The 26527-nt window shown below is 36.6% G+C and overlaps 3 protein-coding genes across 3 annotated transcripts; 2 read left to right on the forward strand and 1 right to left on the reverse strand.

Moving 5' to 3' along the window:
• Nucleotides 1–3425: 3425 nt before the first annotated feature.
• On the reverse strand, nt 3426–4787 carry LOC145003139 (uncharacterized). The gene is made up of 2 exons (XM_078962277.1): nt 3947–4787; nt 3426–3640 (listed from the first exon to the last, which is right to left on the reverse strand). The coding sequence occupies exons 1-2, from the start codon at nt 4628–4630 to the stop codon at nt 3533–3535; spliced, it is 792 nt and encodes a 263-aa protein (XP_078818403.1). The 5' UTR covers nt 4631–4787; the 3' UTR covers nt 3426–3532.
• Nucleotides 4788–18255: 13468 nt separating this feature from the next.
• Nucleotides 18256–20051, forward strand: NCBP (Putative cap-binding protein). The gene is made up of 6 exons (XM_078961365.1): nt 18256–18486; nt 18986–19081; nt 19172–19276; nt 19419–19496; nt 19576–19695; nt 19789–20051. Exons 1-6 carry the CDS (start codon nt 18355–18357, stop codon nt 19918–19920), a joined length of 663 nt encoding a protein of 220 aa, XP_078817491.1. The 5' UTR covers nt 18256–18354; the 3' UTR covers nt 19921–20051.
• Nucleotides 20052–22416: 2365 nt separating this feature from the next.
• On the forward strand, nt 22417–26179 carry LOC145002234 (Tetratricopeptide repeat (TPR)-like superfamily protein). The gene is made up of 2 exons (XM_078961535.1): nt 22417–24300; nt 25103–26179. Exons 1-2 carry the CDS (start codon nt 22565–22567, stop codon nt 25827–25829), a joined length of 2463 nt encoding a protein of 820 aa, XP_078817661.1. The 5' UTR covers nt 22417–22564; the 3' UTR covers nt 25830–26179.
• The last annotated feature ends 348 nt before the right edge of the window (nt 26180–26527 follow it).

Raw genomic sequence — 26527 nt, forward strand, 5'->3', positions numbered from 1 at the left:
AGGGCACCACCTGATACCACTGGGCTACAAGCCCGAATAGACATCCCACAAGTTGTCCTCGATTATAGAGATGTTGACGTCCCTATGGTGTTGTGTACCATATGTTCGAATAATTAGATGGAAGACTGTGATCATTTGTTTTTGAAGTGTAAAGTAACAGCTACAACTTGAAGCGTGACTTTTGTTTGGCTACATATTCAAACCCCATTTTTTTCTCGATTATGGAAGTTCTCCCTTAGGGGGTGTTTGGATTAGCTTTTCAGTTTATTGCTTATAGCTTATTTGTGGTGGGAATAAGCAATAAGAAATAAGCATGGGGAGAGATGTTTATTAAAATTAGCTTATTTAGCTTAATAAGTTGGATTTTATCCAAACACGAAAATTAGCTTATTGTGGGAATAAGCAATAAGCACCTCTTTTTCTCCTGTCCAAACACCCCCTTAGATATCTTCTATTCACCTAAAAAGTGGTCATTGAAGTTATGTGTTTCATGACTTTGTCAATCATCTGGGAATATTAATATTATATTGTCTTTGGAGGTAAAAACTAAAAAGGAAAACAAAGAAAGGAAAATATTGTCATTTCCATGTTATTTTATGGTTTGGTAGTAGAAACAAAAACTTGTTATTAATTATGTTATATGGCTTCAAAATCTAATCAATGTTTAAAAAATCATATTTTTAGTTGAATCGATCTGATGATCAGTTTCCTATTCGACGGTCGTTTCAATTGGTTCAACCTTCAATTCAATTAAGAATGTTTCTACATTTGGTGGTAGTGTACATCGGCTTTCGAGTTGTGTACACTCTGAAAATGTTCAGTTTGCTTTGGAAATCAGATTTTGTTTAACAGGCTAAGTAAAATTCAACTATACAAATCCAATAAACCGGTTCAAACAGTTTTTTTACGGGTTTAACCTGGTTTTTGAAGAAATCATCTGGTTCGATCTGGTTTAGAAATTGACATAAAATCGATATTGATTAAACCGCTCTCGTCCGCGGTCTAACCGGACCATTTTTTAAAACATTGAATCTAATTAATACTTTGTAGTTGTTTTTTTGGCGTCATATCCTAGCTGTTTCAGTTGTTGAAAAAACAAATGATGTCATCTTTAAATGTGATATGCATTTAAATTACATAGGAAAAAAAAACTCAAAAGCATTAAATAAATGTGCCATGCATTTAAAATCACAAAGAAAAACTCAAATCTATTATATAAATCTTAGAAATGAAACGATCTATAGTCTAGACCCTATACTCTAGAGGGCTTAAAGAATAGTAAACAATTGGGATGATGACTTGAAAGGTAACGAACTTTCGACGTTTGTCATATTTAGTCACTAAACTTTTTTTCGTTATCTATTTGCCATTGAACTATTGAAACTGTTCAAATTTTACCCTTATGACCGGCTGTTGCCGGTCGTAAGGGTAAAATGTGAACAGTTTCAATAGTTTAGTGGCAAATAGATAACGAAAAAAAGTTTAGTGACTAAATATGAACAAAATCGAAACTTCGTTTCCCTCTAAAAAGTTCAATAACTAAATGTGAACAAACTTTCTCTTGTATTATGTTTTAGCAAATTATTTATTTTTGTTAAATTGTAGCAACATTTGTTGATGAAGAAATCTATGAAAAAAAAAAACAGAACCCTGAAAATATATTTAAAAAAAACAAAAAACCAAAACCGAAATAAAAAACCAATGGTTTGACATTTTCCAAAATAAAAAATCAAAATTTCCAATCAGATTTTGGTTTTACAAAAAAATGAACCATTCTCACTGATGTGAATTGTGACCATGAGTTTGGCATGCGGAATTTGTGACATCCCATGAATATGTAGTTACAACATCATCTGAACTCGTAATTCATAGTAAGGGGTTAGAGTATCATCGCATGAATACGTAGTTACAACATCGCCTGAACTCGTAATTCATCACCTACAGGTTATGGGCCTGCTGGTGTTTCCACTGGGTTGTCTAGAATAGTCCGTGGTCGCCATCTATACTCTGGTAGATGACTACATCGCCACATTGTCAGTTAAGGTTATGGTATTTCCTTTCATCCTACATCACATATTCATCATCATCTATTTACCTAATTATCATCACCTTTCTATCATCACATATCTCTCATCATTTTATTTCATCACACACCAACTATTTCATCTACCCATGTTTCATCCGCAACATATTTATAGATATAAAATAAATATACCGTTTAAATCTTTTAAAACATGTATAAAATCGTTCATCCAGCATAGACAACAAGTATTCAAATAATATGCACAAATAGCACATAATTTATATAAAATACTTCATATCTATGTGTAAGATGAAAATAACTATATATACCATAAAAATCCCATAAATGCTTCCTAACTTCGAACCCCAAGGTTTACTCTACTAAAGCTTCATATTCTCGGCTCTCTGGACCTAGAAGGGTCCAGATCTATCACACCAAAAAGCTCAAGATAGCTCTTCCTTTCACTCTACACACTCAAGCTCGCTAGGGTTCTCACTTATGGGAAAAGTAGTTGCAATTGAAGGCCATAAGTGCCTTTAAATATGGCTCGGGCTCAAAGATTTAGGGTTTCTGCCAACAACGCGGACTCGTCGAGTCGCCTCATCAACTTGTCGAGTCCATTCATTAATCCGAGTCATCAGTCGCGACCTTACTCGACGAGTTGAGGCGTCAACTCGTCGAGTCTCTCTTCTTAACACAAAAGAAAATTACTTCAATTATGATACCTAGAAATCTGGATGTTACATTTTGTTTTTTTATTTCATAGATTTGTTCATCAACAAATGTTGCTACAATTAAACAAAAATAAATAATTTGCTAAAACATAATACAATAGGAAGTTTGTTCACATTTAGTCATTGAACTTTTTAGAGGGAAATGAACTTTCAATTTTGTTCACATTTAGTCACTAAACTTTTTTTCGTTATCTATTTGCCACTAAACTATTGAAACTGTTCACATTTTACCCTTATGACCGGTAACAGCCGGTCATAAGGGTAAAATATGAACAGTTTCAATAGTTCAATGGCAAATAGATAACGAAAAAAAGTTGAGTGACTAAATGTAACAAAATTCGAAAGTTCGTCACCCTTTCAAGTCATTATCCCTAAACAATCCCAAAAGTCTTCAAAGAGTTGGTAAATCAAACCGGATAAAGTTACACCGTTTAAGTGAATTTTATTATCTTATGATTTGCTACAATTTTATAATGATTTTACTGAAAAACAATTCAACTAAGATGGGATCAATTTATTTAGATGACATTTTTAAAATTACGATTTTAACAACCTTACAATCTTACATACAAGTCCTTTCTAATTCTGCAGCTTATAGTTAATTTTTGTTGTTCGTTTCTTGTCATGTTGACATCTCATCATAATATATGAAAATGTAGATGAAAGCGTTTAGATGCGAACTTCATATAATTACAAAAAATTTAGACTATTAAACAACGACGTATATTTATGTTACATTAAAGCAATTGCTTGTTATAAAGATGCTAATTTCAGTCTAGATACTTTCATAGTATCCACCATATGTGATTTGAGCCTTGACCAAAGGAATCCCTCTCATTGCTGACATTGCTTCATTTGCTTGTTGCACCACTTTCTTTATCCTCTATACATCCATATTTAGCGTCAATAATTAAAAAATATATTTGAAAATGATAATTTATAAGTAGAAAAATTAACTTTAATCAATTTTATGTATGTATTTTTAAGTCAATATGTCTATGGTAATACAACATAATTTTAAGTCAAATAAACACTACCTAGTCTCTTATTGGATCAACTTAATCAATTACCAATAACATGTACATATATATTTTATTTTTATGTACTTTTTTGTAGTCGGCTTCTCTTTAAAAACAGAAAGCAATTTAAGGCATGAAAATAATTATATAAAAAAAAAGGGTAGGCAAACCTTGTTGTCTGAATAGATTTGAATCTTAAGTTTTCCGTTTTGTTGTTTGTCCTTTCTTCCATTTCCTAACATGATGATACAAACAGTAGCTGCAACCATGCCAAGAGAACAAAAGGCACCAATACCACTTAAACCCCATTTCCAAAAATTCAACCTTTCGTTATTTTCATCCCAAGCAATGACTTCTTGCTTGATCATCTTTGATGGTGATGAACAATTGATCACACGATCATCACTTTTTTCCTCGTATTGAAAAGGACTTGTTTCAATATTACACATATCGGGTTCTCGAGAGCTCAATCTTGGAGAACCCATTTTCTTTTCGACAAATTGGTTTTCTTTCTTGAAGGAAACTTGAATGATCTGATCTTGATCCAACTCAAACTCAGGCTCAGGCTCATGCTCAGATGTTATTTCTTTAGACTCCTTGATCATAATTGGATCATGTCCATGATCCAATTGGGTTGGAATACTAAGTAATTGTTTTTCAAATCTTGGTTCGTCTTTCACAAAATCTTGGGAGTTTTGTGGGGTATCGAAGTACTTCGGTTTGAAAAGTTTTGCAGGATTCTTGATGTATTTTCTTGAAAAGTTTTTTTCATCACCATCTTCATTAGCTTCAAGAATCTCATCATAAGGAATGTTCACCCATCCTTCATCTTCAAGATCCATCTTTTTTGGCATCAACGTTGAAGTTTTCTTTCAAGAAGATTCCCAACAAGAAGTTGAAATTCCAATGGAATTGGTTGAATTATTGGAGGTGGCTTAGTGGGGAACTTTCACTTGGAGCATTATTAATATTGTCACCTCAAATAGTATCTTGTTGCTTTTGAATTGAAAAATGAATTTAACCTCAACATTTCTACATTTATGATGATGATGCATACCATATGGGCATCATTATCCACTCAAAACTTGACAAAATTGTTGTGGTCCATGGGACCTATATGATGTGACACAAACTAATTTGAAAATGGTTTGATATGCACCCCTTTGATATTTTATTGGGATTTTTCTAATATGGTTGGTTTACTATTCGCCCCTTTAATTAATAAGTATTAGATGTAACTTTGTATGTCTAAATATGTTATTATAAGTAAATAAAAACCTACCTCTATGGTGTCTATACACACACCGGCTCATAAAGAATTTGTACGTTTTGTATAATAGAATTTCGACAACAATTATTTAACATTGTTTGTTATATAGTATACATCAATATTAGATACTAGTTTATAACTCATAGGAACCACGGTTATAAAATTAATCAAACTTTTATAGTAAAAACTAAAAATTATTAATAAGTTATTTTAAATAAATTATTAATTTAAAAGATATTTTTTATTAGTTATGTGAAATTATAATCATTAATTCAAATAAATATATAAAATTAATTTTTAATATATATATATATATATATATTATTTGTGAATTAATGAAAATAATAATTTAAAATTTAAAATTTAAAATAGAATCACATTAATAAGGAGGTTTAATAAATTTACAATGAAAAACTAATAGATTGACAAGTGACAACACATTAATTAAAATGTCTAATATGGTAACACATGACAAAAGAACTACTCTTTTATTAGTATAGAGAATAGATGATAAAAGTTGTTTGCTACAAATGTATTGTTATAAATAAATGATTGATATTTATATTTCATGTTGGTTGTTTATTTTATCATTAAATCATGTTGACTCTTGACCAATCGTTATTATCCGGTGAATTCAAAAATTATATTAGAAGTGGTTTGTTTTTTTCAATTTATGATATTCTTATTTGAAAGTTTAGAGTTTAAACTTATTCTCACATTAATGTTCTAGATTAGATACAGTCATTAAGATTTGTTCTTGTACTGAAAACAAAAGGAGGGATAATAATAATAATAATAATAATATATATATATATATATATATATATATATATATATATATATATATATATATATATATATATATATATATATATATATATATATATATATATATATATATAAATAAGGGTTTTGATTTGCAAAAGGAGTATGTAAAAGAAAAGAGGAATATAGGTTTCTTGTGAGGGTGTGTTTGGTATAATCTTAGTAAATTCAAAAAAATATGTTTTATTTTCTATTTTTTAGGTAGCGTGTTAATAACAGCTACTATAGATGTTGTAATATCCATTTTATTTTTTAACCATCATATTTCTTTTTTCTAAAATAACCAATCATGCTTTCAAAATATTCCATTTCCATCGCCACTGCTACTTGACGCTGGTGTATTTTCAAATAATTCATCACGGACAACTATCTGATTTTTTTTTTAAGATTTGTTATTTTTATTTAAAAAGCTGAAAATATTTATTTTTATAATTTTTTTGCATGTGAATAAATATATCAGTTTTGCATGTGAAATATTTAATAAATCAAATTATATACATGTATCATACAACATAATGTTGTTGTCATCAAATTTCAATCATTTTTGTCAAAAACTTGTTTCAGACTCTTATGATCGGTAAAATTTTGAGAGTTTTAAGACGTACAAGTAGTATTCGTGCTTTTGCATAACAACTTCTTCATTTTTGAAAAACTCCTATATTGTTGTTCTGCACATTCATCCTTTGATGAGTCAATTTGGACACCTATTTGCTCATTATGTGGTCGCCCAAAAGTAGCATTTACTAAGTCAAAATTCACATGGAGAATATTTGTTATATAATCTTTCACTACTAAGATGATTCAATAAATGTCGATATTGATGTATGGTTTATATATAACAACAAGTTGTAACTTCTAAAATTATATGTTTTTATAAATAATAATAATAATAATAATAATAATAATAATAATAATAATAATAATAATAATAATAAATAAATAAATAACATAAATGGTCCCTCTGGATGGCAAAAAAGTATCACTATTATCCTAGAGGTGATCAAAATTGGGTATCCAAAATTTTGGATAATTGATATTGATATCTGAAACCTATACAAAATTTCGGATATGGATTCATATATTAATTGGACATCCAAAAATACTAAATTTTCAAGAAAAAAGAAACTTTTTATTTTCTCTTTAGTTAGACATTGTATACCATAAACCAATATTATTTTCATTTTTATTTTACTAATTAATCAATTATGTGAAATATATTAACTTACCGTAAACAAAAATATTTTGAATTATTTGTCGATCTTTCTTTAAATCGATATATATATATATATAATTTTTGTCTTGAACTAGCTAATTTTTGTTTGTTTTGTAACATTCCAAAAATGTTGATAAATTTTTTTTCATTTTTATATAAAACATTTCACAAAAACCACAAGATATGAACCATTGTTTTCAAATAAAAAAATCCATAGAATCAGAGTATCAAAACTCTCTCAAACATAAATTAGCAGGAGGATGTGTATGATGATGCATTTGCCTTGCTCCGATCATCTGAAGTACCTGAAAACATTGAAATCAACAACTGCAAGCCTAAATTTAGCGAGTTCCCTCAAAATACCCCACACATAACACAAATATAATGCATGCACACAAGGCCTACAACACAAGGTTGGACCGCCACCTGAGCCTACATCATAAAGTTGGACCGCTCCCAAGCCTACAACATAAGATGGACCATTCCCTTGGGCCTACAATATCAGTTGTATCGTCCGGGTATCTTGGACTTCAGCACAAAGAAGGACCGCCTCACCCCAACTATATGTCGACATATGCAAACAATAATCATTAACCAGAAAGTACGGGTAATCATACAAAATCTACCAATCAAGTAGATCACTACCGCATATCAACATCTTATACACAAGGATACATAACACAATCTAGTAGGTCGGCATTGGTGCCTTCGACCCACAAGTACAGTGAGGAAAACTCGTCTCATATATATGAAAACAACATTACCATACACAGATCCAGTAACCAACTCCACATGTTATTTATACAACAAACATGGGCTAATTCTCAAACTTCAGTCTAAAACCCTAAATTTGACCTAAAGTCAAACTAGGTCAAAGTCAACAATCAAAATTAATACTCCAAGGTCATTCAGCTAGCCGCCACGTCATGACCATCCATTGGTCACGTCGTGGAATAATAAGACGAAATAATCGTTGATCAACCCTCATCACGTCGTGACAACCCTGTAGGTCCCTCTTGGGCATGAAGCCCCATTAAGAGCTTAGATTTGGCATTTGGAGCATTTAAAGCCATGCATGCACGTAAAGTTTGCAACTTTACGTGACTAGCATGCCTTAGAAGCTTGGATCTGTGAGTTGGAGCTGCTATATGGCTCAAAATAGGTTTGAATGGAAAAAGGACTTAATAGACTCGGCGAGTCACATGAAGATGACCGTGGACTCGACGAGTTGGATGAACAACTCGGCGAGTCCGATGATGATTGCCATAGACTCGACAAGTTGAAGAACAACTCAGTGAGTCAGATGAGTTTTCTCATGGATATGTATGCGTGTGTATCTGTCGAGTTGCAAAGAGGGAACTCGACGGGTGGCCTTAAAGTTTGTCCGAGAATCGAAGGAACTCGACGAGTCACCCTAATGACTCAGTGAGTTGGAATGTGCTTCAAGGAACTCGGCGAGTAGCCGAGGGTACTCGGTGAGTCGAGGTCAACATGGATTGTTGACCTTGACTGAGGGCTTTGACTTTGATCAGGGGTTGACTAGTGGGTTATATAATACCTTATAAGGTTAAAGACTTACGAGCATATTGTGCTATAGGTGGTGGAGCCTATTTGAAGTGATCCGAGAGTTGGAGCTTACCTTCCGAGTCGACATCTGCGAGGTGAGTTATCCTCACTATATCGATAGGGTCTACGGCACCAAGGTCGACCCTTTAGTTGTTATTGTTATGGTATGTTATATGTGGTTATAATCTGTTAGATCGGAATCATGGTAGACAGTATGTTATGCTTTTATGATCCGTAGGGATTGGTATATTATTGACCTGCTAGGTCAGCACTCTAGTTACGAGAGAATTCTATGATTGATGACCAGTGATAAATATGCTTGATGTTTATATATGCTAGTATATGATAGTTATGCGTACATAGTATTTGCTTGTTGGTTGGGTTGAGGCGGACCTGCTTTGTGCTGTAGGCCAACACACCCTATGAGCGGTCCGGGGAGACTGTAGGCCCACGTGGCGAACCAGTCATGCCGAAGGCTCAGGATAGATCCAGATAGACTGTAGGCCCTATAGGGAAGTCCAGTCAGGCTAATGGCCCAATATGCATGTTGATTGATTGATTATTACTGATATGGTATTGTCAGTGTGGTATTGGTATTTTGGGGGTAACTCACTAAGCCCTCGGGCTTACAGTTTTCAGTTTATTGTTTCAGGTACTTCAGGAGATCATGGAAAGGTGAAGGCGTGATCGTACCGCTCCTCATCCTTATGTTATGATTTTTGGGACACTCTGATGGATAATGATTTGAAAACATTTTGTAAACAATGCTATTTGGTTTTTATTTATGATTGAAAAGTTTAAATTTGGCGTAAAATTTATGGATGTTACAAGTTGGTATCATAGCCTTGGTTTGAGTGAATTGGAGGAACACTCGTGTGAATCTAGTCTCAAATCAAGGAGATTTTTGGAAAGTAAGTTTTAAAATGGTTTTCAAAATAAAGGATGGAGGATGCAGAGGGTACAATCAGCCGGAGCCTGTAAGTACACCCCAAAATACCATGCAGTTATTTGATATTCTGATATGTTCGAACAACATGCTAGTGCTAGGCTAAGGATATTTAGGAATCGCATGATAGATTTTCCTGATTACATGATGCCTATTAGCCTAGGGTTTCTTGTACGTGAAATTGACATCATAACTGTAGATGTTTAGTGTATGCATCACGGATGTGCATAATAAAGACCTTATAGCCTGAGAATGTTGATTCGACCTTCGGGTAGGATTGGATATCCGAAAGTCTATTGGGTCCAGCGTTATGTGCAGCTAGCGTGCACTAGCGCTGCAGGGGATGATGGAAGTTTCATGGATGTGTGAGTCGTGATAAGTGGTGAGACTAGATGCGAGATATTTGGTATTCCCCTAGAAGTGAGGGTTGAGCGCATTTCATATGTTGATGATATTGTTAGGGCGTTTTGGTGATACTTGAGACAAATATGGGTAGGTGTGGAAGGTAGTATGGGCCCGTACTACTGAAAGCACAGGACCCATACGCATAGCAAGGAAATCACAACCCCTAGGGTTTGTGGGTTTTGGTCTCCCGACATTATGTTATTTATCTGATGACTTGTATATATATTTTAGTATGGTGGTGACGAGACGTGTTGCTTTGGGATCCGGATCAGGATCAGGATCGAGGTCGGGAGACGGAGGGTTGGAGGTGCCGGTAGCACCTGAGCTCGTGGTTCAGATAGGGACCGAGGAGTTGGATGCCAGGATCCGGGAGATCATGCACGATGAGATTGCTGCTGCATTCTGAGCGCATCTGCCAGAGATGTTTGGGTCGATTAAGACCGCGATGGTGGAGTACTTTGATGAGCGATATGCAGCTCTAGCAGAGACAGCTGCCGCTGCAGCCACTTCGGTTGTAACTGCGGCAGGGGTTGGAGGAGGAGCCGACATGGCTTTCTAGTACCGGAACTTCGATAATACGAAGCCCCCAATATTTGATGGTACACAGGATGCGATCAGGGTTATGCGGTGGTTGTCTGATGTAGAGGGTTGTTTCTTCATGTGCTCATGTCCTGCTGACCAGAAGGTCAGGTGTGCTCTGAACCTGCTTAGGCTCAGGGAAAAGGACTGGTGGAGATTGACGACAGGTTCATATTCTGATGATTAGCGGGCTGCTATTACTTGGGAGCAGTTTCGGGATATGTTTCGCACTCGCTACGTTCCGCGCTTGGAATGGGAGCGGCTTGCTCAGGAGTTTTTGACATTGAGACAGGATGGGGAGTCTGTGATGGAGATCACCCGGATGTTCACTGAGAGGGCTATGTTTTTCCTAGAGTTTGCATCAGAGCAGTCTTAGATGACTCGTTATCTGAGTATGCTCAAGACGGATATACGACAATTTGTGGCTACAGAACGTTGTGATACCCTCCTGGACCTTCAGGAATCCGTGAGGCGGAGTGAGTTGGAGATAGAACTGCAACTGAAGGAGCAGCGTCAGGCACCAGCAAAATCTCAGCCGACGCCTAAGCGGCATAAGACCGCTGATACACGGTCTGGGGGTCATCAGACAAGGCTCATTCGGGGGTTTGTCGAGCAGGAGATGGGTGCCACAAATGTGGTAAAGGGGGCACTATGCTAGGGACTTCCGTCAGTCCGCCCCTCCAGCATATATGAGGATTTGTTACCAGTGTCATCAGGTTGGTCATGTGAAGACCAACTGTTCGCAGCTCGCTGCCAAGCCGGCACAGGGTTCCGCGCAAGCTACTGTGAGGATTGGAGATGGGAGGCCAGTCAAGGTGGAGCCTCCGAAGGCTCAAGATCGTGCCTTCCAATTCACAGTTGAGGAGGCCAAGTTAGCACCAGATGTCTCTGTCTCAGTTATTGTATTTGTGTTATGCTTATTGATTGTACATGTGATTAGGTACGTTTTTAGTAAATTCTTTGCCTGCTCTGGTATTATTTGACTTGGGGGCGAGTCGATCGTTTGTATCTCAGACCTTCTCTAGAGGGTTCAGTGTGCCGATGGATGATCTTAAGTGCCCGTTGCAAGTTTCGATCGCCAACGAGCATAGGGTTTCTTCTTATTCGGTCTACCGGTGATGCGAGTTGGAGATTTTCAGGGTGTCCTTCCCGATAGATTTGATTCCTATCCCCATGGGGGATGTATGCACGATTGTAGGGATCGACTGGCTTACCCGTTTTGGCGCCATGATTGACTGTAAGGGACAGCGAGTGGTGGTTCAAACCCCAAGTGGGGGAGAACTTGTAGTATATGGTGAGGGCACCAAGTTGGGATCAGGGTTTTGTTCAGCAGCCAGGGCTCGATGGTATATTCAGCACGAGTGTGTCGGTTATTTGGCGTATGTGGTAGATATGCGAGTTAAAGAGCAACTCTCAGTTTCTGAGGTCCGGTGGTGAGGGAGTTTGCTGATGTGTTTCTGGAGGAGTTACCGGAGTGCCTCCAGAGAGGCAGATTGAGTTCAGGATTGACCTAGTGTCAGGTGCGGCCCCTATCGCCAAAGCGCCGTACCGATTGGCACCGCCTGAGATGCAGGAGTTATCATCTCAGTTGCAGGAGCTGCTGTGTAAGCAGTTTATTCATCCTAGTTGTAACATCCTGAGTTCAAGAGTGCAAGTTCAGGGTTCAAAGTGGAAATATGAAAGGGGAACTCAGCGAGTCCATCGGTGGACTCGGCGAGTAGGTTCGCAACTTTGGTCGCGTGTAAAGTGGCTAACTCGGCGAGTCGGAGGCTGGACTCGGCGAGTAGGCGCTGAGTGGAGAAAACCCTAAATTCGGGGGATAAGCCCTATATAAAGGACATTATACCCTCTCCCCAGCCTCTTTACCCTCTATTGAAGTCCAGAAAACCCTAAGACATGATTGTGAGGGATTTGAGTGCATTTAACCTTGGAGAAGAGATTTTTGGAGGAGATCTTGGAGAGATAGGAGCCTTGGAGCAAAGGGCTTTGCTAAGAATCGGATTTCTCTTCTGTTGGGGATTCCTTTTGAGGTATTACTTCGTTTCTTGGGTTGTTATTCATATAGATTCATCATCTTGGTATGTGTGGAAAGCTTAGCTTGTGGTATTTCGAGTTTGAATGTTAGATCTGAGGTTGCTACCTCAGATCTGGAATAGAGAATGTTTAGAGTGCATTAAAGTCCCTGTCCTTGAATGTTTGGTGAAGTCATCTTTTCCCAAACCCTATCCATAGAGTGTAAAATGCCTAGATCTCTTCGGATTCACATAAAGTTTGCCACTTTACGTGATGGAAAGGTTGTAGAAGGGTAGATCTACGTTTTGGATCGATTGCATGGCCTGGAAGGCTTCTGTATGGATTAAGAGCTAGCGGTAATCAGCGAGTCACAAGGGTGTACTCGGCGAGTTTCTTGAAGGTGGGCACGAACTCGACGAGTTGGAAGAACAACTCGGCGAGTTGGTTAAAGATAGCCTTGGACTCGGCGAGTCTGTTCTTAGACTCAACGAGTCTGGTCTTGAGGTCTTAGCCTTTCCTGATTAAGCTAAGAATCGGTGAGTCAAGGGATGACTCGGTGAGTTGAGATGGGACTTTTCAGTGTTGGGGGACTCGGCGAGTCAGCGGGTTGACTCAGCGAGTAGAGTCAGCCAGGAGGATGACTTTGACTTTGACTTTGATCAAGAGTTGACCAGTTGACTTATAAGGGAATTTTGGTATTTTGTGGTATTTATTGGGTTTAGTCCTTCGGCTTTATCAGGAGTGGAGTTCGTGTCGGAGGTTGGAGCGACGTGATCTTATCTTTTCAGTCAGCAGTTGCAAGGTGAGTTATCCTCACTATATCAACAGGGTCTAAGGCACCAAGGCCGGCCCTTTATCGGATTGTAATACGGGTATTGTTGTTATGTTGTTGTTTTACTATGTTTGCATCCTGGTAGTTAGGATGGTACATGTTAGAGACCTGGTTAAGGTCGGTATCCTACTTAGAGTATGTTGTGTTACGTGATCTGCTAGATCGGTGTGATTTAATGTGAATTATTATATGATTATATGTTTATGTGCACGTGGTTGTTGGACTGGGGTTGGGTTGAGGCGGGACCTGCTTTGTGCTGTAGGCCAACATACCCAGGGCGGACCGGTTATTCCGAAGGCCCAACGAGCGGTTCGGTTAGGCTGTAGGCCCCACGAGGGCGGACCAGACGTGCCGAGGCTTGGAGAGTGGACCAGGCCGACTGAAGGCCCGATGCAGGTGGACCAGTTATACTGTAGACTCAGAGAGTGGACCAGGTGGGTTGAAGGCCCAATGCAGGCGGACCAACCCCACTGTAGACTCAAGGGACATGACTAGACTCGGAGGGTGGACCCAGGGGACTGAAGGCCCAACACGGCGGACCAGTCACACAGTAGTCCCGATATGCATGGCTGTTCTGTGATTTGTTATGATATAGCATGTTATGTGTGTACGGTATATGTGGTTGGTATTTTGGGGGTATCTCACTAAGCTTTCAGGCTTACAATTGTGGTTTAATGTTTTTCAGGTTCTTCAGGAGACCGTGGCAAGGCAAAGGCGTGATCGTACCGCTCATCGTGTTTATGATTTATGATGTGGTTCTGGGAATACTCTGATAATAAATGTATTGAAAACCTTTTTGTAAAAACTTAAAGAAATTGAGATGTTTTGAAAATTTTAAAATGTGTTGAAAATTTTGGTCGTTACACGAGTAGTTCACCCTGGGGAGCATCGATCCTTTTCGTCAGGAAGAAGGACAGTCCGCACAGGATGTGCATCGACTACAAGGAGCTGAACAAATTAACGGTAAAAAACCGTTATCCGCTCCCGAGGATAGACGATCTTTTTGATCAGCTGCAAGGTGCATCTTGGTTTTCCAAGATTGACTTGAGATCAAGATATCACCAGGTAAGGGTGAGGGAGGAAGACATGGAGAAGACCGCGTTTCAGACTCGTTATGGTCATTACAAGTTTGTGGTGATGCCGTTTGGGCTCACAAATGCGCCGGCGGTGTTCATGGGTCTAATGAACCGAGTCTGCAGATCGATGCTCGATCGCTCGGTCATTGTGTTTATAGATGATATCTTGGTGTATTCAAAGACCCGAGAGCAGCATGAGGAACATCTCAGGGAGCTGCTGGAGGTTCTACGATGAGAACGGTTGTATGCCAAGTTCTCAAAGTGTGAGTTTTGGTTGCGAGAGGTCCAGTTCCTCGGACATCTCGTTAACCAGGAGGGGATTTTGGTCGATCTGGCCAAGGTGGAGGTAGTTATGCAGTGGGAGACTTCGAAATCTCCCTCAGACATTAGGAGTTTCTTGGGTTTAGCAGGGTATTATCGGAGATTCATTCGTGATTTTTCCAAGATTGTCGTACCCCTCACTCGTCTAACGAGGAAGGGGTAGATTTCTAATGGGGCCCTGAGCAACAAAGGGCATTTGAGACTCTGCAGCGATGTTTATGTGAGTTGCCGGTGTTGACACTCCCCGAGGGAGTTGAGGATTTTGTGGTGTTTTGTGATGCATCCATCACAGGTTGGGGGGCAGTCCTCGTGTAGAGGGGACGAGTCATAGCTTATGCATCGAGGTAGCTGAAGCCGCACAAGACGAGATACCCCACACACGATCTTGAGTTGGGAGCAGTGGTCTTCGCTCTCAAGATTTGGAGGCACTATCTGTATGGGGTCCGTTGTACTATATACACAGATCACAAGAGTTTGAGACATATCATGGATCAGCCAAACTTGAACATGAGGCATTGCAGGTGGCTGGAAGTGGTCAATGACTATGATTGTGAGATCCTTTACCATCCTGGTAAAGAGAACATGGTTGCGGATGCTCTGAGCCGCAAGTCGGCTGGGTCCTCTACCTGAACCAAGTGTATGATGATAACGGTGAATTCCCCGCTGGTGGGTTTGGTTAGGGATGCTCAGATTGAGGGTATGAGGCCGAAGAACTGGAAGTTGGAAAGGATTAAGGGAGAAAGCTCCTGGTTTGTTCAGGATAGCCATAGATTGTTGATTCGTTACGGTCGGGTTTGGGTTCCGATGTCCGGAGGGGTCTGATAGACCGTGATGGAGGAGGCTCATACGTCTCGGTTTTCTATTCACCAGGGAGCCACCAAGATGTACCGTGATTTGAGTTTGAGTTATTGGTGGCCTGGTATGAAGCGAGATATTGCTTGGTTTGTTGAGAGGTGCTTGACTTGTAGGATAGTCAAGGCCGAATATCAGAGGACGTACGGTAAGTTGCAGCCTCTGGAGATTCCCATGTGGAAATGGGAATGGATCGCGATGGATTTCATCACGAAGTTGTCGAATATGGAAAAGGGGTTCGATGCTATATGGGTCATCATGGATAGATTGATCAAGAGTGCCCATTTCCTATCCATACGGGAGAGTTCGTCGGCAGAGATGTTGGCAGACCCGTACGTCCGCAAGATTGTCTCTCGCAATGGGGTCCCAGTTTCCATTGTGTCCGATCGAGATGTCAGATTTACTTCCCGTTTTTAGCAGAAGTTCCACGAGGAACTAGGTACGAGACTGCATTTTAGCACGGCGTTCCATCCGCAGACTGATGGGCAAAGTGAGCGGACCATTCAAACCCTCGAGGATATGTTGAGGGCGTGCGTCATTGATTTCGGTGGGAGTTGGTATTCCCACATACCGCTTGCAGAGTTCGCCTACAACAACAACTATCATTCCTGTATTGGCGCCCCACCTTTCGAGCTATTGTATGAGTGTAGGACCCCATTCTGCTGGGGCGAGGTTGGGCATAAAGTAATCGGTCAGACAGAGGTAGTTCAGCAAACTACCGAGATGATACAACAGATTAGACAGTGACTGCAGACCGCTCAGAGCCGTCAGAAAAGTTATGCCGACTGACGCCGATCTGAGATGGAATTTCAGGTGGGTGACATGGTCCTACTGAAAGTCTCACCCTGGAAGGGTGTGATTCGCTTCAGGAAGAGGGGAAATTTGGGTCCCTGTTACATTGGGCCGTTCAGGATCGTTGCCAGGTTCGGCAGGGTGGCTTATAGGCTAGAGCTTCTGGAGGAGCTCAGCCGGATCCACAACACGTTTCATGTTTCGCAATTGCGAAAATGCATTATGGATCAGGAGGCAGTGGTATCGTTGGATGACATTCAAGCATGATTGTAATAACTCACATGGAAAATCAACGATACATTTAGTTTACGGGGTAACATGTGTTCAAATGGTTTTATATAAGAATAAAACCACGTAATACTATTTTAAATATATAAATACTTATACAATTTTGGTCTTAGGCTTTTCAAGACTACAACTCATTTTTAAGGAAATATTGGATTTTCTGGGAACAAACACTATCATTTTACAAGGAAAGAGTTAAGATTTTTCACATACAAAACTCTTATGAACTCACCAACTTAATTGTTGACACTTTTCAAAATTACTTGTATTCTTAGAAAACCGTTAAACAGATAGTCACAAGTAGGTGTGAGTAAAAACCGCACCGCAACTAAAATTAACCGCATAAACGGCAACCGCAATAAAAACCAATTGTGAGGTTTTATGTTATTCAAAAACCGCAAATTTGCGGTGCGGTGCGGTTATTAGTTTTCAAAAACCGCAAAAAACCGCACTGCACCGCATATATTATAAACAATTTTTTATTATTAATTATTAGTATATTAAATATTAAAAATAAGACAAGTTTCATGGATGGAAGATGAATAAAATACTAGAAGACAAAAGTATGGTTTTTTGTTATGTTTAACTTTGAAAATTTGTGAAATTAGACAATTTTAAGAAAATTATTGTTAATTACTATCGATTTGACGTTTTTAAGATATTAATTGTTTGTGATTTAAGTTAATTGTCTAATACATTATGATTTTTTTGTTATTATTACAAGTAATATGTTTGAACTCTTAAAATTGTTTGAGCTCTAAATTGTGGTTAAAACCCACACAAAATAACCGCACCAAATCCATACGGTTAATAACCGCAACACGGAAAAAACAAAACCACACCGCAAAAATAACCGTCTAACCGCACCAAACAGTTTTGAAAATGGATTAACCGCATTTGTGGTTAGTGGTGAGGTTTTGGTTAATAATCGCACTGAACCGACCCCTAGTCATAAGACTTTTGAGGATGGGACGTTATGGCGTCGTACTATTTATTTTGTCATCATAATGTAATTGGTTTTGAAACATACAATACTTGGAAACAATGTACATTCTCAGTTATATTTATAATGGTTGTGTTTGTTTTGATCACTATTGTACATTATGTTATAATATTGTTCATAAAATCATCCACCCCCAGACGTTTCCGTCATCCTTATTTTGGGGTGTGACATCTTCAACTTTACATCCAGTTTTAAAACCGGATGGGACTATTAACATATTATATATGTTATATTTATCATGTATTTCAATATTTTAGACGTAGTTATCCATATATTCCTCCCCAAATTTGTAGAAATTTACTATTAGCTGATATATCTATCGTATTTATCATGTATTTCATAATTTTAGATGTAGTTATCCATATACATATGAGGTCCTTTTTTAATAGCTTTCTAAGTACAAGGACGAAAAATGGAAAATTGTACACGTACGGAGTTTGACCAGGTCACAATATCGGTGCAAATAAGTCCGACCCACCCGACTTGTAAAAGGACCGAAAGTTTTCGTTTCATTTCATCCCTCTTTTTGAATCAATCCCAAAACTGTCGAGAGCGAGAGAGCTAGGGTTTTCCCGAAGTGTACCGGAAAAGTTATCAGAGATGGACGCATCAATGGAGAAGAGGGCGGAAGCAGATAAGAATACCAACATAAACTCTCAATCAGAGTACGATTCATCTGAAGATCGTGAACGGCAGTCGCGCGAGCTTAAAGCTGGTTTGCATCCTCTCAAGGTACGGTCAGTTTACTTTCGTAGATATACGTGTGATTGTAGCTTTTAGGTTAACGTATCATCTAGAAACAGAGCTACAATTTGAATATCAAGTAAGTTATTTGCAATCGAGAGTTGTTCATGTGCTAACGTTTTTCATTTATTTGATTTTCCGCAATGAATTTGGGGACAACACTTTCAGAACAGGGAAATAATGCTAGCGGTAGATTAATCACTAGGTTTAACACGGCGGAAAAAGTTAACGGAAGTGAGATGCTATTCCTTTAAGATTTCATTGCTCAAAGTTGTACTGAAATTGAAAATGTTTATACTCAGTCAAGCAGTAATCTCATTTGAGAAGCTTAATTTGTTTAGTTTTGCAGGATTTCTCCCCCTTTCCATGCTTATTACCTATGATTAGTTGTTGTATTAAAGATCCTATGTTTGGATTGAATGCTAAACTGCCTAAACATGATTGATTTGTATCACACTTTTCTTAATATTTCTTTTGCTCCAATCAGAATAAGTTTGTATTTTGGTACACTCGTCGCACACCTGGAGTTCGAACTCAAACATCATACGAAGACAACATAAAGCAGATAATGGACTTCAGCACAGTAAACAAAACCTCACCCTTATACTTCATCTGTAAAATGACATTCATACCCCTAATCTTGTAACACAAAATTGTTCATTACCTTCAACAGGTTGAAGGCTTTTGGGTCTGTTATTGTCATTTATCTCGTCCATCATCATTGCCTAGCCCAACTGACTTGCATCTTTTCAAACAAGGAATCCGTCCACTATGGGAGGTACTACAAATTTGAACTCTTTTATATATATATATATATATATATATATATATATATATATATATATATATTTTCCTTTTAGGGTATTAAGGAGTTATAACTTATAACCATTTGGGTTTTTATATTTATTGGTATATTTTAGGATTCTGCTAATTGCAATGGTGGGAAATGGATCATACGTTTCAAAAAGGCTGTTTCAGGACGTTTCTGGGAGGATTTGGTAAGTGAAAAAAGTGCATGATCTTTATAATAAGTCAACACCATAAGAAATATTGTATCCTAATTAAAAATATTATTAGGTTTTGGCATTGGTAGGTGATCAACTTGATTACAGTGATAATATATGTGGAATTGTGTTGAGTGTTCGATTCAATGAGGATATACTGAGCGTTTGGAACCGTAATGCATCTGATAATCAGGTAAAAATTACCAAAATGCCCTTGTTATATCATACGTGTGTTATGTTTGGATATGTTGGTGAAAATGTTTTTATTTTTTGTTGTTGTGGGTAGGTGGTGATGGCTTTAAGAGATAAAATAAAACGACACTTGAAGCTTCCACATGGGTATGTTATGGAGTATAAGCCACATGATGCGTCACTTCGTGATAACTCATCATATCGAAACACTTGGTTGAGAGGGTAGAGATGTAATTTTGGAGAAGAATGTTTGTTTGGGATGTAATTGATAATTTCAAGTTTAATTACACCATGATCATGTTATCAGTATTGACCCTTGAATTTATCTAATCAAGATTTGGTGGTATTTGGATTTGATTCTTATCTTTGATGATGAATCCATTTTGCATATGTTGGATTTTTTTTTTTAAACAAAAAAGGTTTTGTCTTGACTCAAATTGTCAACCCTCTTGGAATAGAGAGGTTTGATCATATGTTAAATTGTCTGTTGAATATTTGATTTACATCTTACATATGATAAGCGGTTTTTAAGTATTTGTAACCCGAAAAATTAGAATGAAAAAACCAATTAGTTGAAGGTAGATGTGATTCTGTAAATTTATATTAATTTCAGTAATTGGTTATATTTTACTGCAGTTTTTTTTACTTGGATTTGATTATTAGAGCATGTTTGAAAAAACTAGTTGATAGTTGGAGTTGTAAACTATAGTTTTTATTTGTTATATGAATCAGTTGATAAAAATACATAGAAGTTTTTAAAATGTGCAAAATTATATAAAATGACTATTATTTAAAAAAGATAGATATATACAAATATTTTTAAGGACAATTCTGAAAATTGATTCAAAAAACTCAATAGTTTTTAATGTTACATGAAATATCTTTTAAATTTTGGAATTTTTTTGTTTAAATTAAAAACTAAACAATGGTAGTCTCTATTAAATTTTTTTGTTTAAATCGAAATTTTTGTTAAAAACAAAAATTAGAAACCCCCAACAGCTGGCTACTAGAAACGTCCTTAAACATTGGACTCAAGAAGATACTAATATTGGAAAGTATATAATCTCTCCTACTAATGCTAAATCAAGTATAGAAACTGATGTTAGTAATATAAGGTTCGGACTTTAGAAGAATATTAAAATTTCAACAAAATAAATGGTGATTTGTGGTGGTGCAGTTTGCCGAAAGCTCTCAACCTCCTTGAGAAATATACCAGAAGCCTTATCCAGGGCGGTCCTAAGGTTTTTCATATCCCGGACGAAATTGCATAATTATGCTCTATCTTTATACAGTTGAACTACAAAATAAGATTGATATATTAATCACGGAGGAATTTCTTACATTCTTGTGTTTATACTTTAGAGTTTGAAAAATTAACATCTTGTGTTTATACTATAGAGTTTGAAAAATTAACATCTTGTGTTTATACTATAGAGTTTGAAAAATTAACATCTAGAGTTGTAAGCACCAACACCAACTGTATTGTCAAAATAAAATTTTAGAGGACTCTATACTAAACTAATTCTTCTAATTGGTAGCTTTTCTCTCAAATATGCATATATACAAACTTATAAGAAGAATTTACGATGTTTATAATCCCACACAATGAATAAGTATTGTTGGTTTGTATAGAACTTCAAATCATCAATTTACTTGCTTAAAGTCGATGAACAATTTCTAAAATAACCAAACAATTATAAGTTAAATACTTAAAACAGATTAAAAACTAAACAATTATAAGTTAATACTAAGCAATCAAAGTGTTAAAACCCTGAAAGCAACTAAACATTCTACTGTTTTACGAAAAAAATCAAAAGACAAGCATATTGATGCTAAACAACTGAAAACTCAAACTGTAAATATAACTAAACAAATGTGAAGTTATTATTTTGCCACTTCCTAACTCATGTAATCAAATAGTGGTGGCAGATGCCTCTTTTATTTGAATAAAAATATGTTTTTCCTAAAAAAAACAAAAAGATACTGGTATCTCTAAAAATTGGAGAACACATTTGGACTTAGTTTTGTCCAACCATACAATAACCTAGAATATGGAACTAGAATCTAAATTAACTCTGAAGTCTTTATTATTGTAAGAACCGCAATATGTTGTGCAGACAAAAGTGATGAGAAGGGATAGTAGAAATGATATTGTGCTTGTGAGGGAGAGACGGAAAGAATTAAATGAAGATTACAACCTAACAAATTAACGATGATTACGGAAGTGGAGAATAAAGATGCTGATTTCGATTTATACCGATAAAGAAAAATCAGAAATCACAGAGACAAAGTTAACATCCGTTGCATGTATGAAATCTCCAATCGTCGACTGACTAGGGGCGTAAATAATGGCGTGAAGAATGTGGTATCATGATTGTTTCATTGTGTGCCAACCCTTTCCAATGGATCGAAAATTTCGACTTGTCTCCTTGTATTCTGTTCCGTCGCGTCTGCCCAAATTTTTTTTGCCGCCCTCAACTCCAATTCAGTTGAATAGGTGAATAAGATGAGTCGGTGAAACGAATCTACTAATACTAATTAAAGAGAATAGGCCGAAAATTTACATATATCCACAGTTGTTGGGCTCACACTTATGCCCCAATAATTTGATGCCCCTGGCCTTATCGCTAATGTTAGTAATAAAAGGTTTGGAAGAATATTAAAATTTTCACAATTTTTTTTTTTGGGCAATAGCTCGGTCTTCAACAAATTGTAAGAAACATTTAAAAAATCGAAGAAGCTGATTTATATATGAAAGTATTTGTATTAAGAATTGATTACTTAAAGCAACAATTATTTTGTCGAACAAATTTCAAGAAGACAACTTATATTAGCTCAATCGTCTAACAATAATAACTGATGATCATCACATGTTGCTCCAAAGGAAACCCGCCAAAATTCCATCTTTATCAGACATTATCAATGTCTCCTCCGGTGCTCTCACTCCTCCCATCAACAAAGCTTCTTCATTTTTCAACACCGGAGACAAGACGATTCCACCACCCGAACTGGGTAATTCTCTAGATGACGCTACTTACACGAAACTGATTCTATCATCCACGCAATCAGGCTGTTCAGCTCACGGGAAACTCGTTCAATCTCATATGGTGAAAACAGGTTACAATCCTACCTTATTTCTACACAACACACTTCTTAACATGTACTTCAAATGTAACGAATCAGACTTAGCTCTCCAACTGTTCGATGAAATGCCTGAACGAAATGTCGTTTCCTGGAATTCATTGATTTCCGGATACACTCAATTAGGTCAATACATTTTCGCAAAAGAAGCCTTTATCAAAGCTAGAACCACAAACGTTAACCTCAGTAAGCACACATTAGCAAGTCTACTAAGCATCTGTGCTCAAACTGGTGATTTGGAACTAGGAAAAGTCATACATAGCTTGATTATAGTAACTGGTGTAGGCATAGATGCGTTTTTAACCAATCCACTTATTGCTATGTATTCTAAATGTGGGAGAATAGATCAAGCCCGAATCACATTCAACAAATGTAACCAATTAGATGACGTTTCTTGGAACTCAATGATTTCTGGCTATGCTAAATCCAATTTACACAATGAAATGCTACAAATTTTGGTCAAAATGCATCAATGTGAAGTAAGATTTAGTAGCTATGTATTAGGTAGTGTTCTTAAAGCATGTTGTTCGAATTTCAATCATTCTTTAATATGGGGGAAGTTGTTACACTCATGTTCTATAAAACTCGGTTGGGATCTTGATGTTGTGGTGGGGACCGCATTACTCGACATGTATGCTAAAATTGGAGAATTAAACGATGCAATTTCAATCTTTAATCTTCTTCCCAACAAGAATGTTGTCATGTGTAACGCAATGATTTCTGGGATGCTCAAGTTCCGGAACAAATCATTGAATCTTTTTCTTGAAATGCAAAGGAATGGATTCAGGCCTTCTGAATTTACATTTTCTACCATGATCAAAGATTGTATCATATCTCAAGATTTTGAATTCGGGAAACAAATCCATGCACTTATTTGCAAGAACAATTTTGAGAAAGATAAATACATTGGGAGTGTTCTTATTGAGTTCTACTCCAAATGGAGCTCTATGGAGGATGCGTTACTCTGTTTTAAATCAACCAATAAGCAAGATATAGTGACATGGACATCAATGATTGTGGGTCATGCTCAAAATGGTGAATTTGAAAAGTCATTGATTCTTTTTTGCAAATTGCTTAGTTTTGGATTGAAACCAGATGAGTACACGATTTCAAATGTGTTGAGTTGTTGTGGGAATTTGGGTAGTGTGAGATGTGGTGAGGGGATTCAGTGTTATTCGGTGAAAGGTGGAATTGGTGATTCCGGAGTTGTGTTGAATTCTTTGATACATATGTATGCGGAGTCGGGTGATATAGATTGTGCAAATCGGGTGTTTGAGGTGGCTGATAAATGTGATGTGGTGGCATGGAGTAGTATGATTTGTAGTAGTGCACATCATGGATGTGCTAAAGAGACTTTGAGGGTTTTTGAGATGATGATTGAAAGTGGAATTGTGCCTAATGATGTGGCGTTTCTTGGAGTTCTTACTGCGTGTAGTCATGGAGGACTTGTTGAGGAAGGACTCAGGTAAATATTCTTTTTGATATGACATGACATGACATAACAGAACAAAACAGGTTGTACAGTATTTGGGTGAGACAAAATATTGCAAGTTTTGTCTCGTTAGATCTTATAATAGGAGCTTATTGAAAGCTTTTGTTTGTTTTGAAAAAGCAATGAAAAAAATTAGTTGACTAATAATGTGAAAGTTTTTTTTTTTTTTTAAATAATTTGTGTAATTAACAAGTTGTTTTCTTCAAATTGTTAAATTTGTTTTTCCTTTTAATTAGTTTTATGTTATTGTTTACTCAAATAAGTAGTGATAACATGGTTTAAAATGTATAGGTAGAAACAAAAAAGTTATATCGTTATATTAATATAATAATTTAATTTGAAATATATTGATTTTGTATAAAAAAATTTTAAAAGTTTAACTCTTTGTGTGTAAATTTAGTTTCAAATATATCCATAATCTTTTTGTTATATAAATTTAATTTCAATTCTTCAAAACCTATTTTTTTGTTATAGTTAGATACCAAAGCATCTTTTTGCAATATAAACATATATACTATTTACTTATGTAAAAATTTAATTTCAAAAAATATTGATTTATATATATAAAAAAAGATGACATAAATTGAAATACGTGGGACCCATTAATAAACCTTAGAGAAAAAACTTTACTATAGTGGAGATAGTTTTACTACTATGAACACCTTTAGCAGTAGATACTATTCTGTCATGTCATATCCTGTACTGTTAAAAAAATAACAGGTGTTTTTGTGTAATGTAAAGTTGAAAATGCTAATATATTTTAACAATTTGTCAGATATTATGAAACTATGAAGGGCGAATTCGGTATTTCACCAACGGAAAAGCATTGCGCGTGTATGGTAGACCTATTAGGGCGTGCGGGAAGGCTATCCGAAGCGAAAACTTTCATCATGAATTCAAATTTCAAAAATACACCGGTGATGTGGCGGGCCCTACTAAGTTCTTGTAGAATTCACAAAAACACGGAGGTTGGAAAACAAGTAGCGGAAACATTAATCGAGTTGGAGCCGGAATCATCTTCTTCTTATGTCCTTCTTTACAACATCTACACTGACGCCGGAATGGAATCGGAAGCTACAAAAATAAGAGACTTGATGAGTACCCGAAGGATAAAAAAGGAACCGGGGTTGAGTTGGATTGAGGTAGGGAATCGAGTGAGTTCATTTTTGGTTGGTGATAAATTGCATCCACAAAGTGAAAGTATATATGTGAAGTTAAATGATGTGTTTGAGAAAATTAAGAAAGTTGGTTATCGAAATGAGAAAAAGGGGAATGGTTTTATGGTGAATCCGCATAGTGAAAAGCTTGCGGTGTGTTTTGGTTTGATTAGTTTGGGTGGAGGTGCTCCTTTGAGGGTGATGAAGAATTTGAGAGTTTGTGAAGATTGTCATGTTGTAATGAAGTTGATATCGAAAGTTGAAAAGAGAGAAATTGTTTTGAGAGATCCGATTCGGTTTCATCGGTTTAAAGATGGGATTTGTTCTTGTGGGGATTATTGGTGAAAGATATAGCAATTCATTATTTAAGGCTTTATATTAGTGCAAATATGTGTCTCTAGGTTAAACTAAGATTATAATTGTTTGTACACTACAAAAAATAATAGATGGGAAGAATGTGCATATACATAACCAAAGAATTGTATAATTCTTGAAGAACTAGTATGTAGGCTTGACTTAAGGTGGGTAATGTTGCATCAAATATATGTTTCGTCTAAATAGGCTTGAAATCATCATCAAGTCCTAACAAGAATTCTATTTACTTGTTATTGCATGATTGAGATGAAAGATGAATAAGTAGGCAAAAGACAACGATGACATGTATTTATCGAAACAAGTCGTTAATTCAATGTAATCAAAACATGTATTTAGGATAAAATTATATTAGGATCATCTGTGTGATGGTTTTTTTTTTTCTCGGTCCCTGTTATATACTTTTGTTGTGACTTCGGTCTCTGACATATAAAGAAAAACTATATTGACCTTATTAAATGTTTTTTTGTAGTTTTTATTATATATTTTATTTTATTGGGTCCCACTCTTCTAAACCCCAATCCTTTTGTTCGTCCCCGGCAAGGTTATGTGGCACAGTTCACTTCCAACAATCACTACATATACAAAACTCATAATCACATCAATTCATAGCTCAAATCACACCACTATTAACCTCCTATATGAAATTCAAACCCCAAAATCAAAACTAA

The sequence above is a fragment of the Lactuca saligna genome, chromosome 6 (genome assembly GCF_052625555.1).
Source record: "Lactuca saligna cultivar CGN05327 chromosome 6, ASM5262555v1, whole genome shotgun sequence".
NCBI classification, from domain to species: Eukaryota; Viridiplantae; Streptophyta; class Magnoliopsida; order Asterales; family Asteraceae; genus Lactuca; species Lactuca saligna.

Bases quoted from the DNA above. Each gene is read 5' to 3' on its own strand.
- LOC145003139 (XM_078962277.1), bottom strand. From the start codon at position 4,630: ATGCCAAAAAAGATGGATCTTGAAGATGAAGGATGGGTGAACATTCCT. The intron at 3,641-3,946 runs GTTTGCCTACCC...ATGGATGTATAG, and splicing joins AAATCTATTCAGACAACAAG to AGGATAAAGAAAGTGGTGCA.
- NCBP (XM_078961365.1), top strand. From the start codon at position 18,355: ATGGACGCATCAATGGAGAAGAGGGCGGAAGCAGATAAGAATACCAAC. The intron at 19,277-19,418 runs GTACTACAAATT...GGTATATTTTAG, and splicing joins GAATCCGTCCACTATGGGAG to GATTCTGCTAATTGCAATGG. The intron at 19,497-19,575 runs GTAAGTGAAAAA...AAATATTATTAG, and splicing joins GACGTTTCTGGGAGGATTTG to GTTTTGGCATTGGTAGGTGA.
- LOC145002234 (XM_078961535.1), top strand. From the start codon at position 22,565: ATGTTGCTCCAAAGGAAACCCGCCAAAATTCCATCTTTATCAGACATT. The intron at 24,301-25,102 runs GTAAATATTCTT...ACAATTTGTCAG, and splicing joins CTTGTTGAGGAAGGACTCAG to ATATTATGAAACTATGAAGG.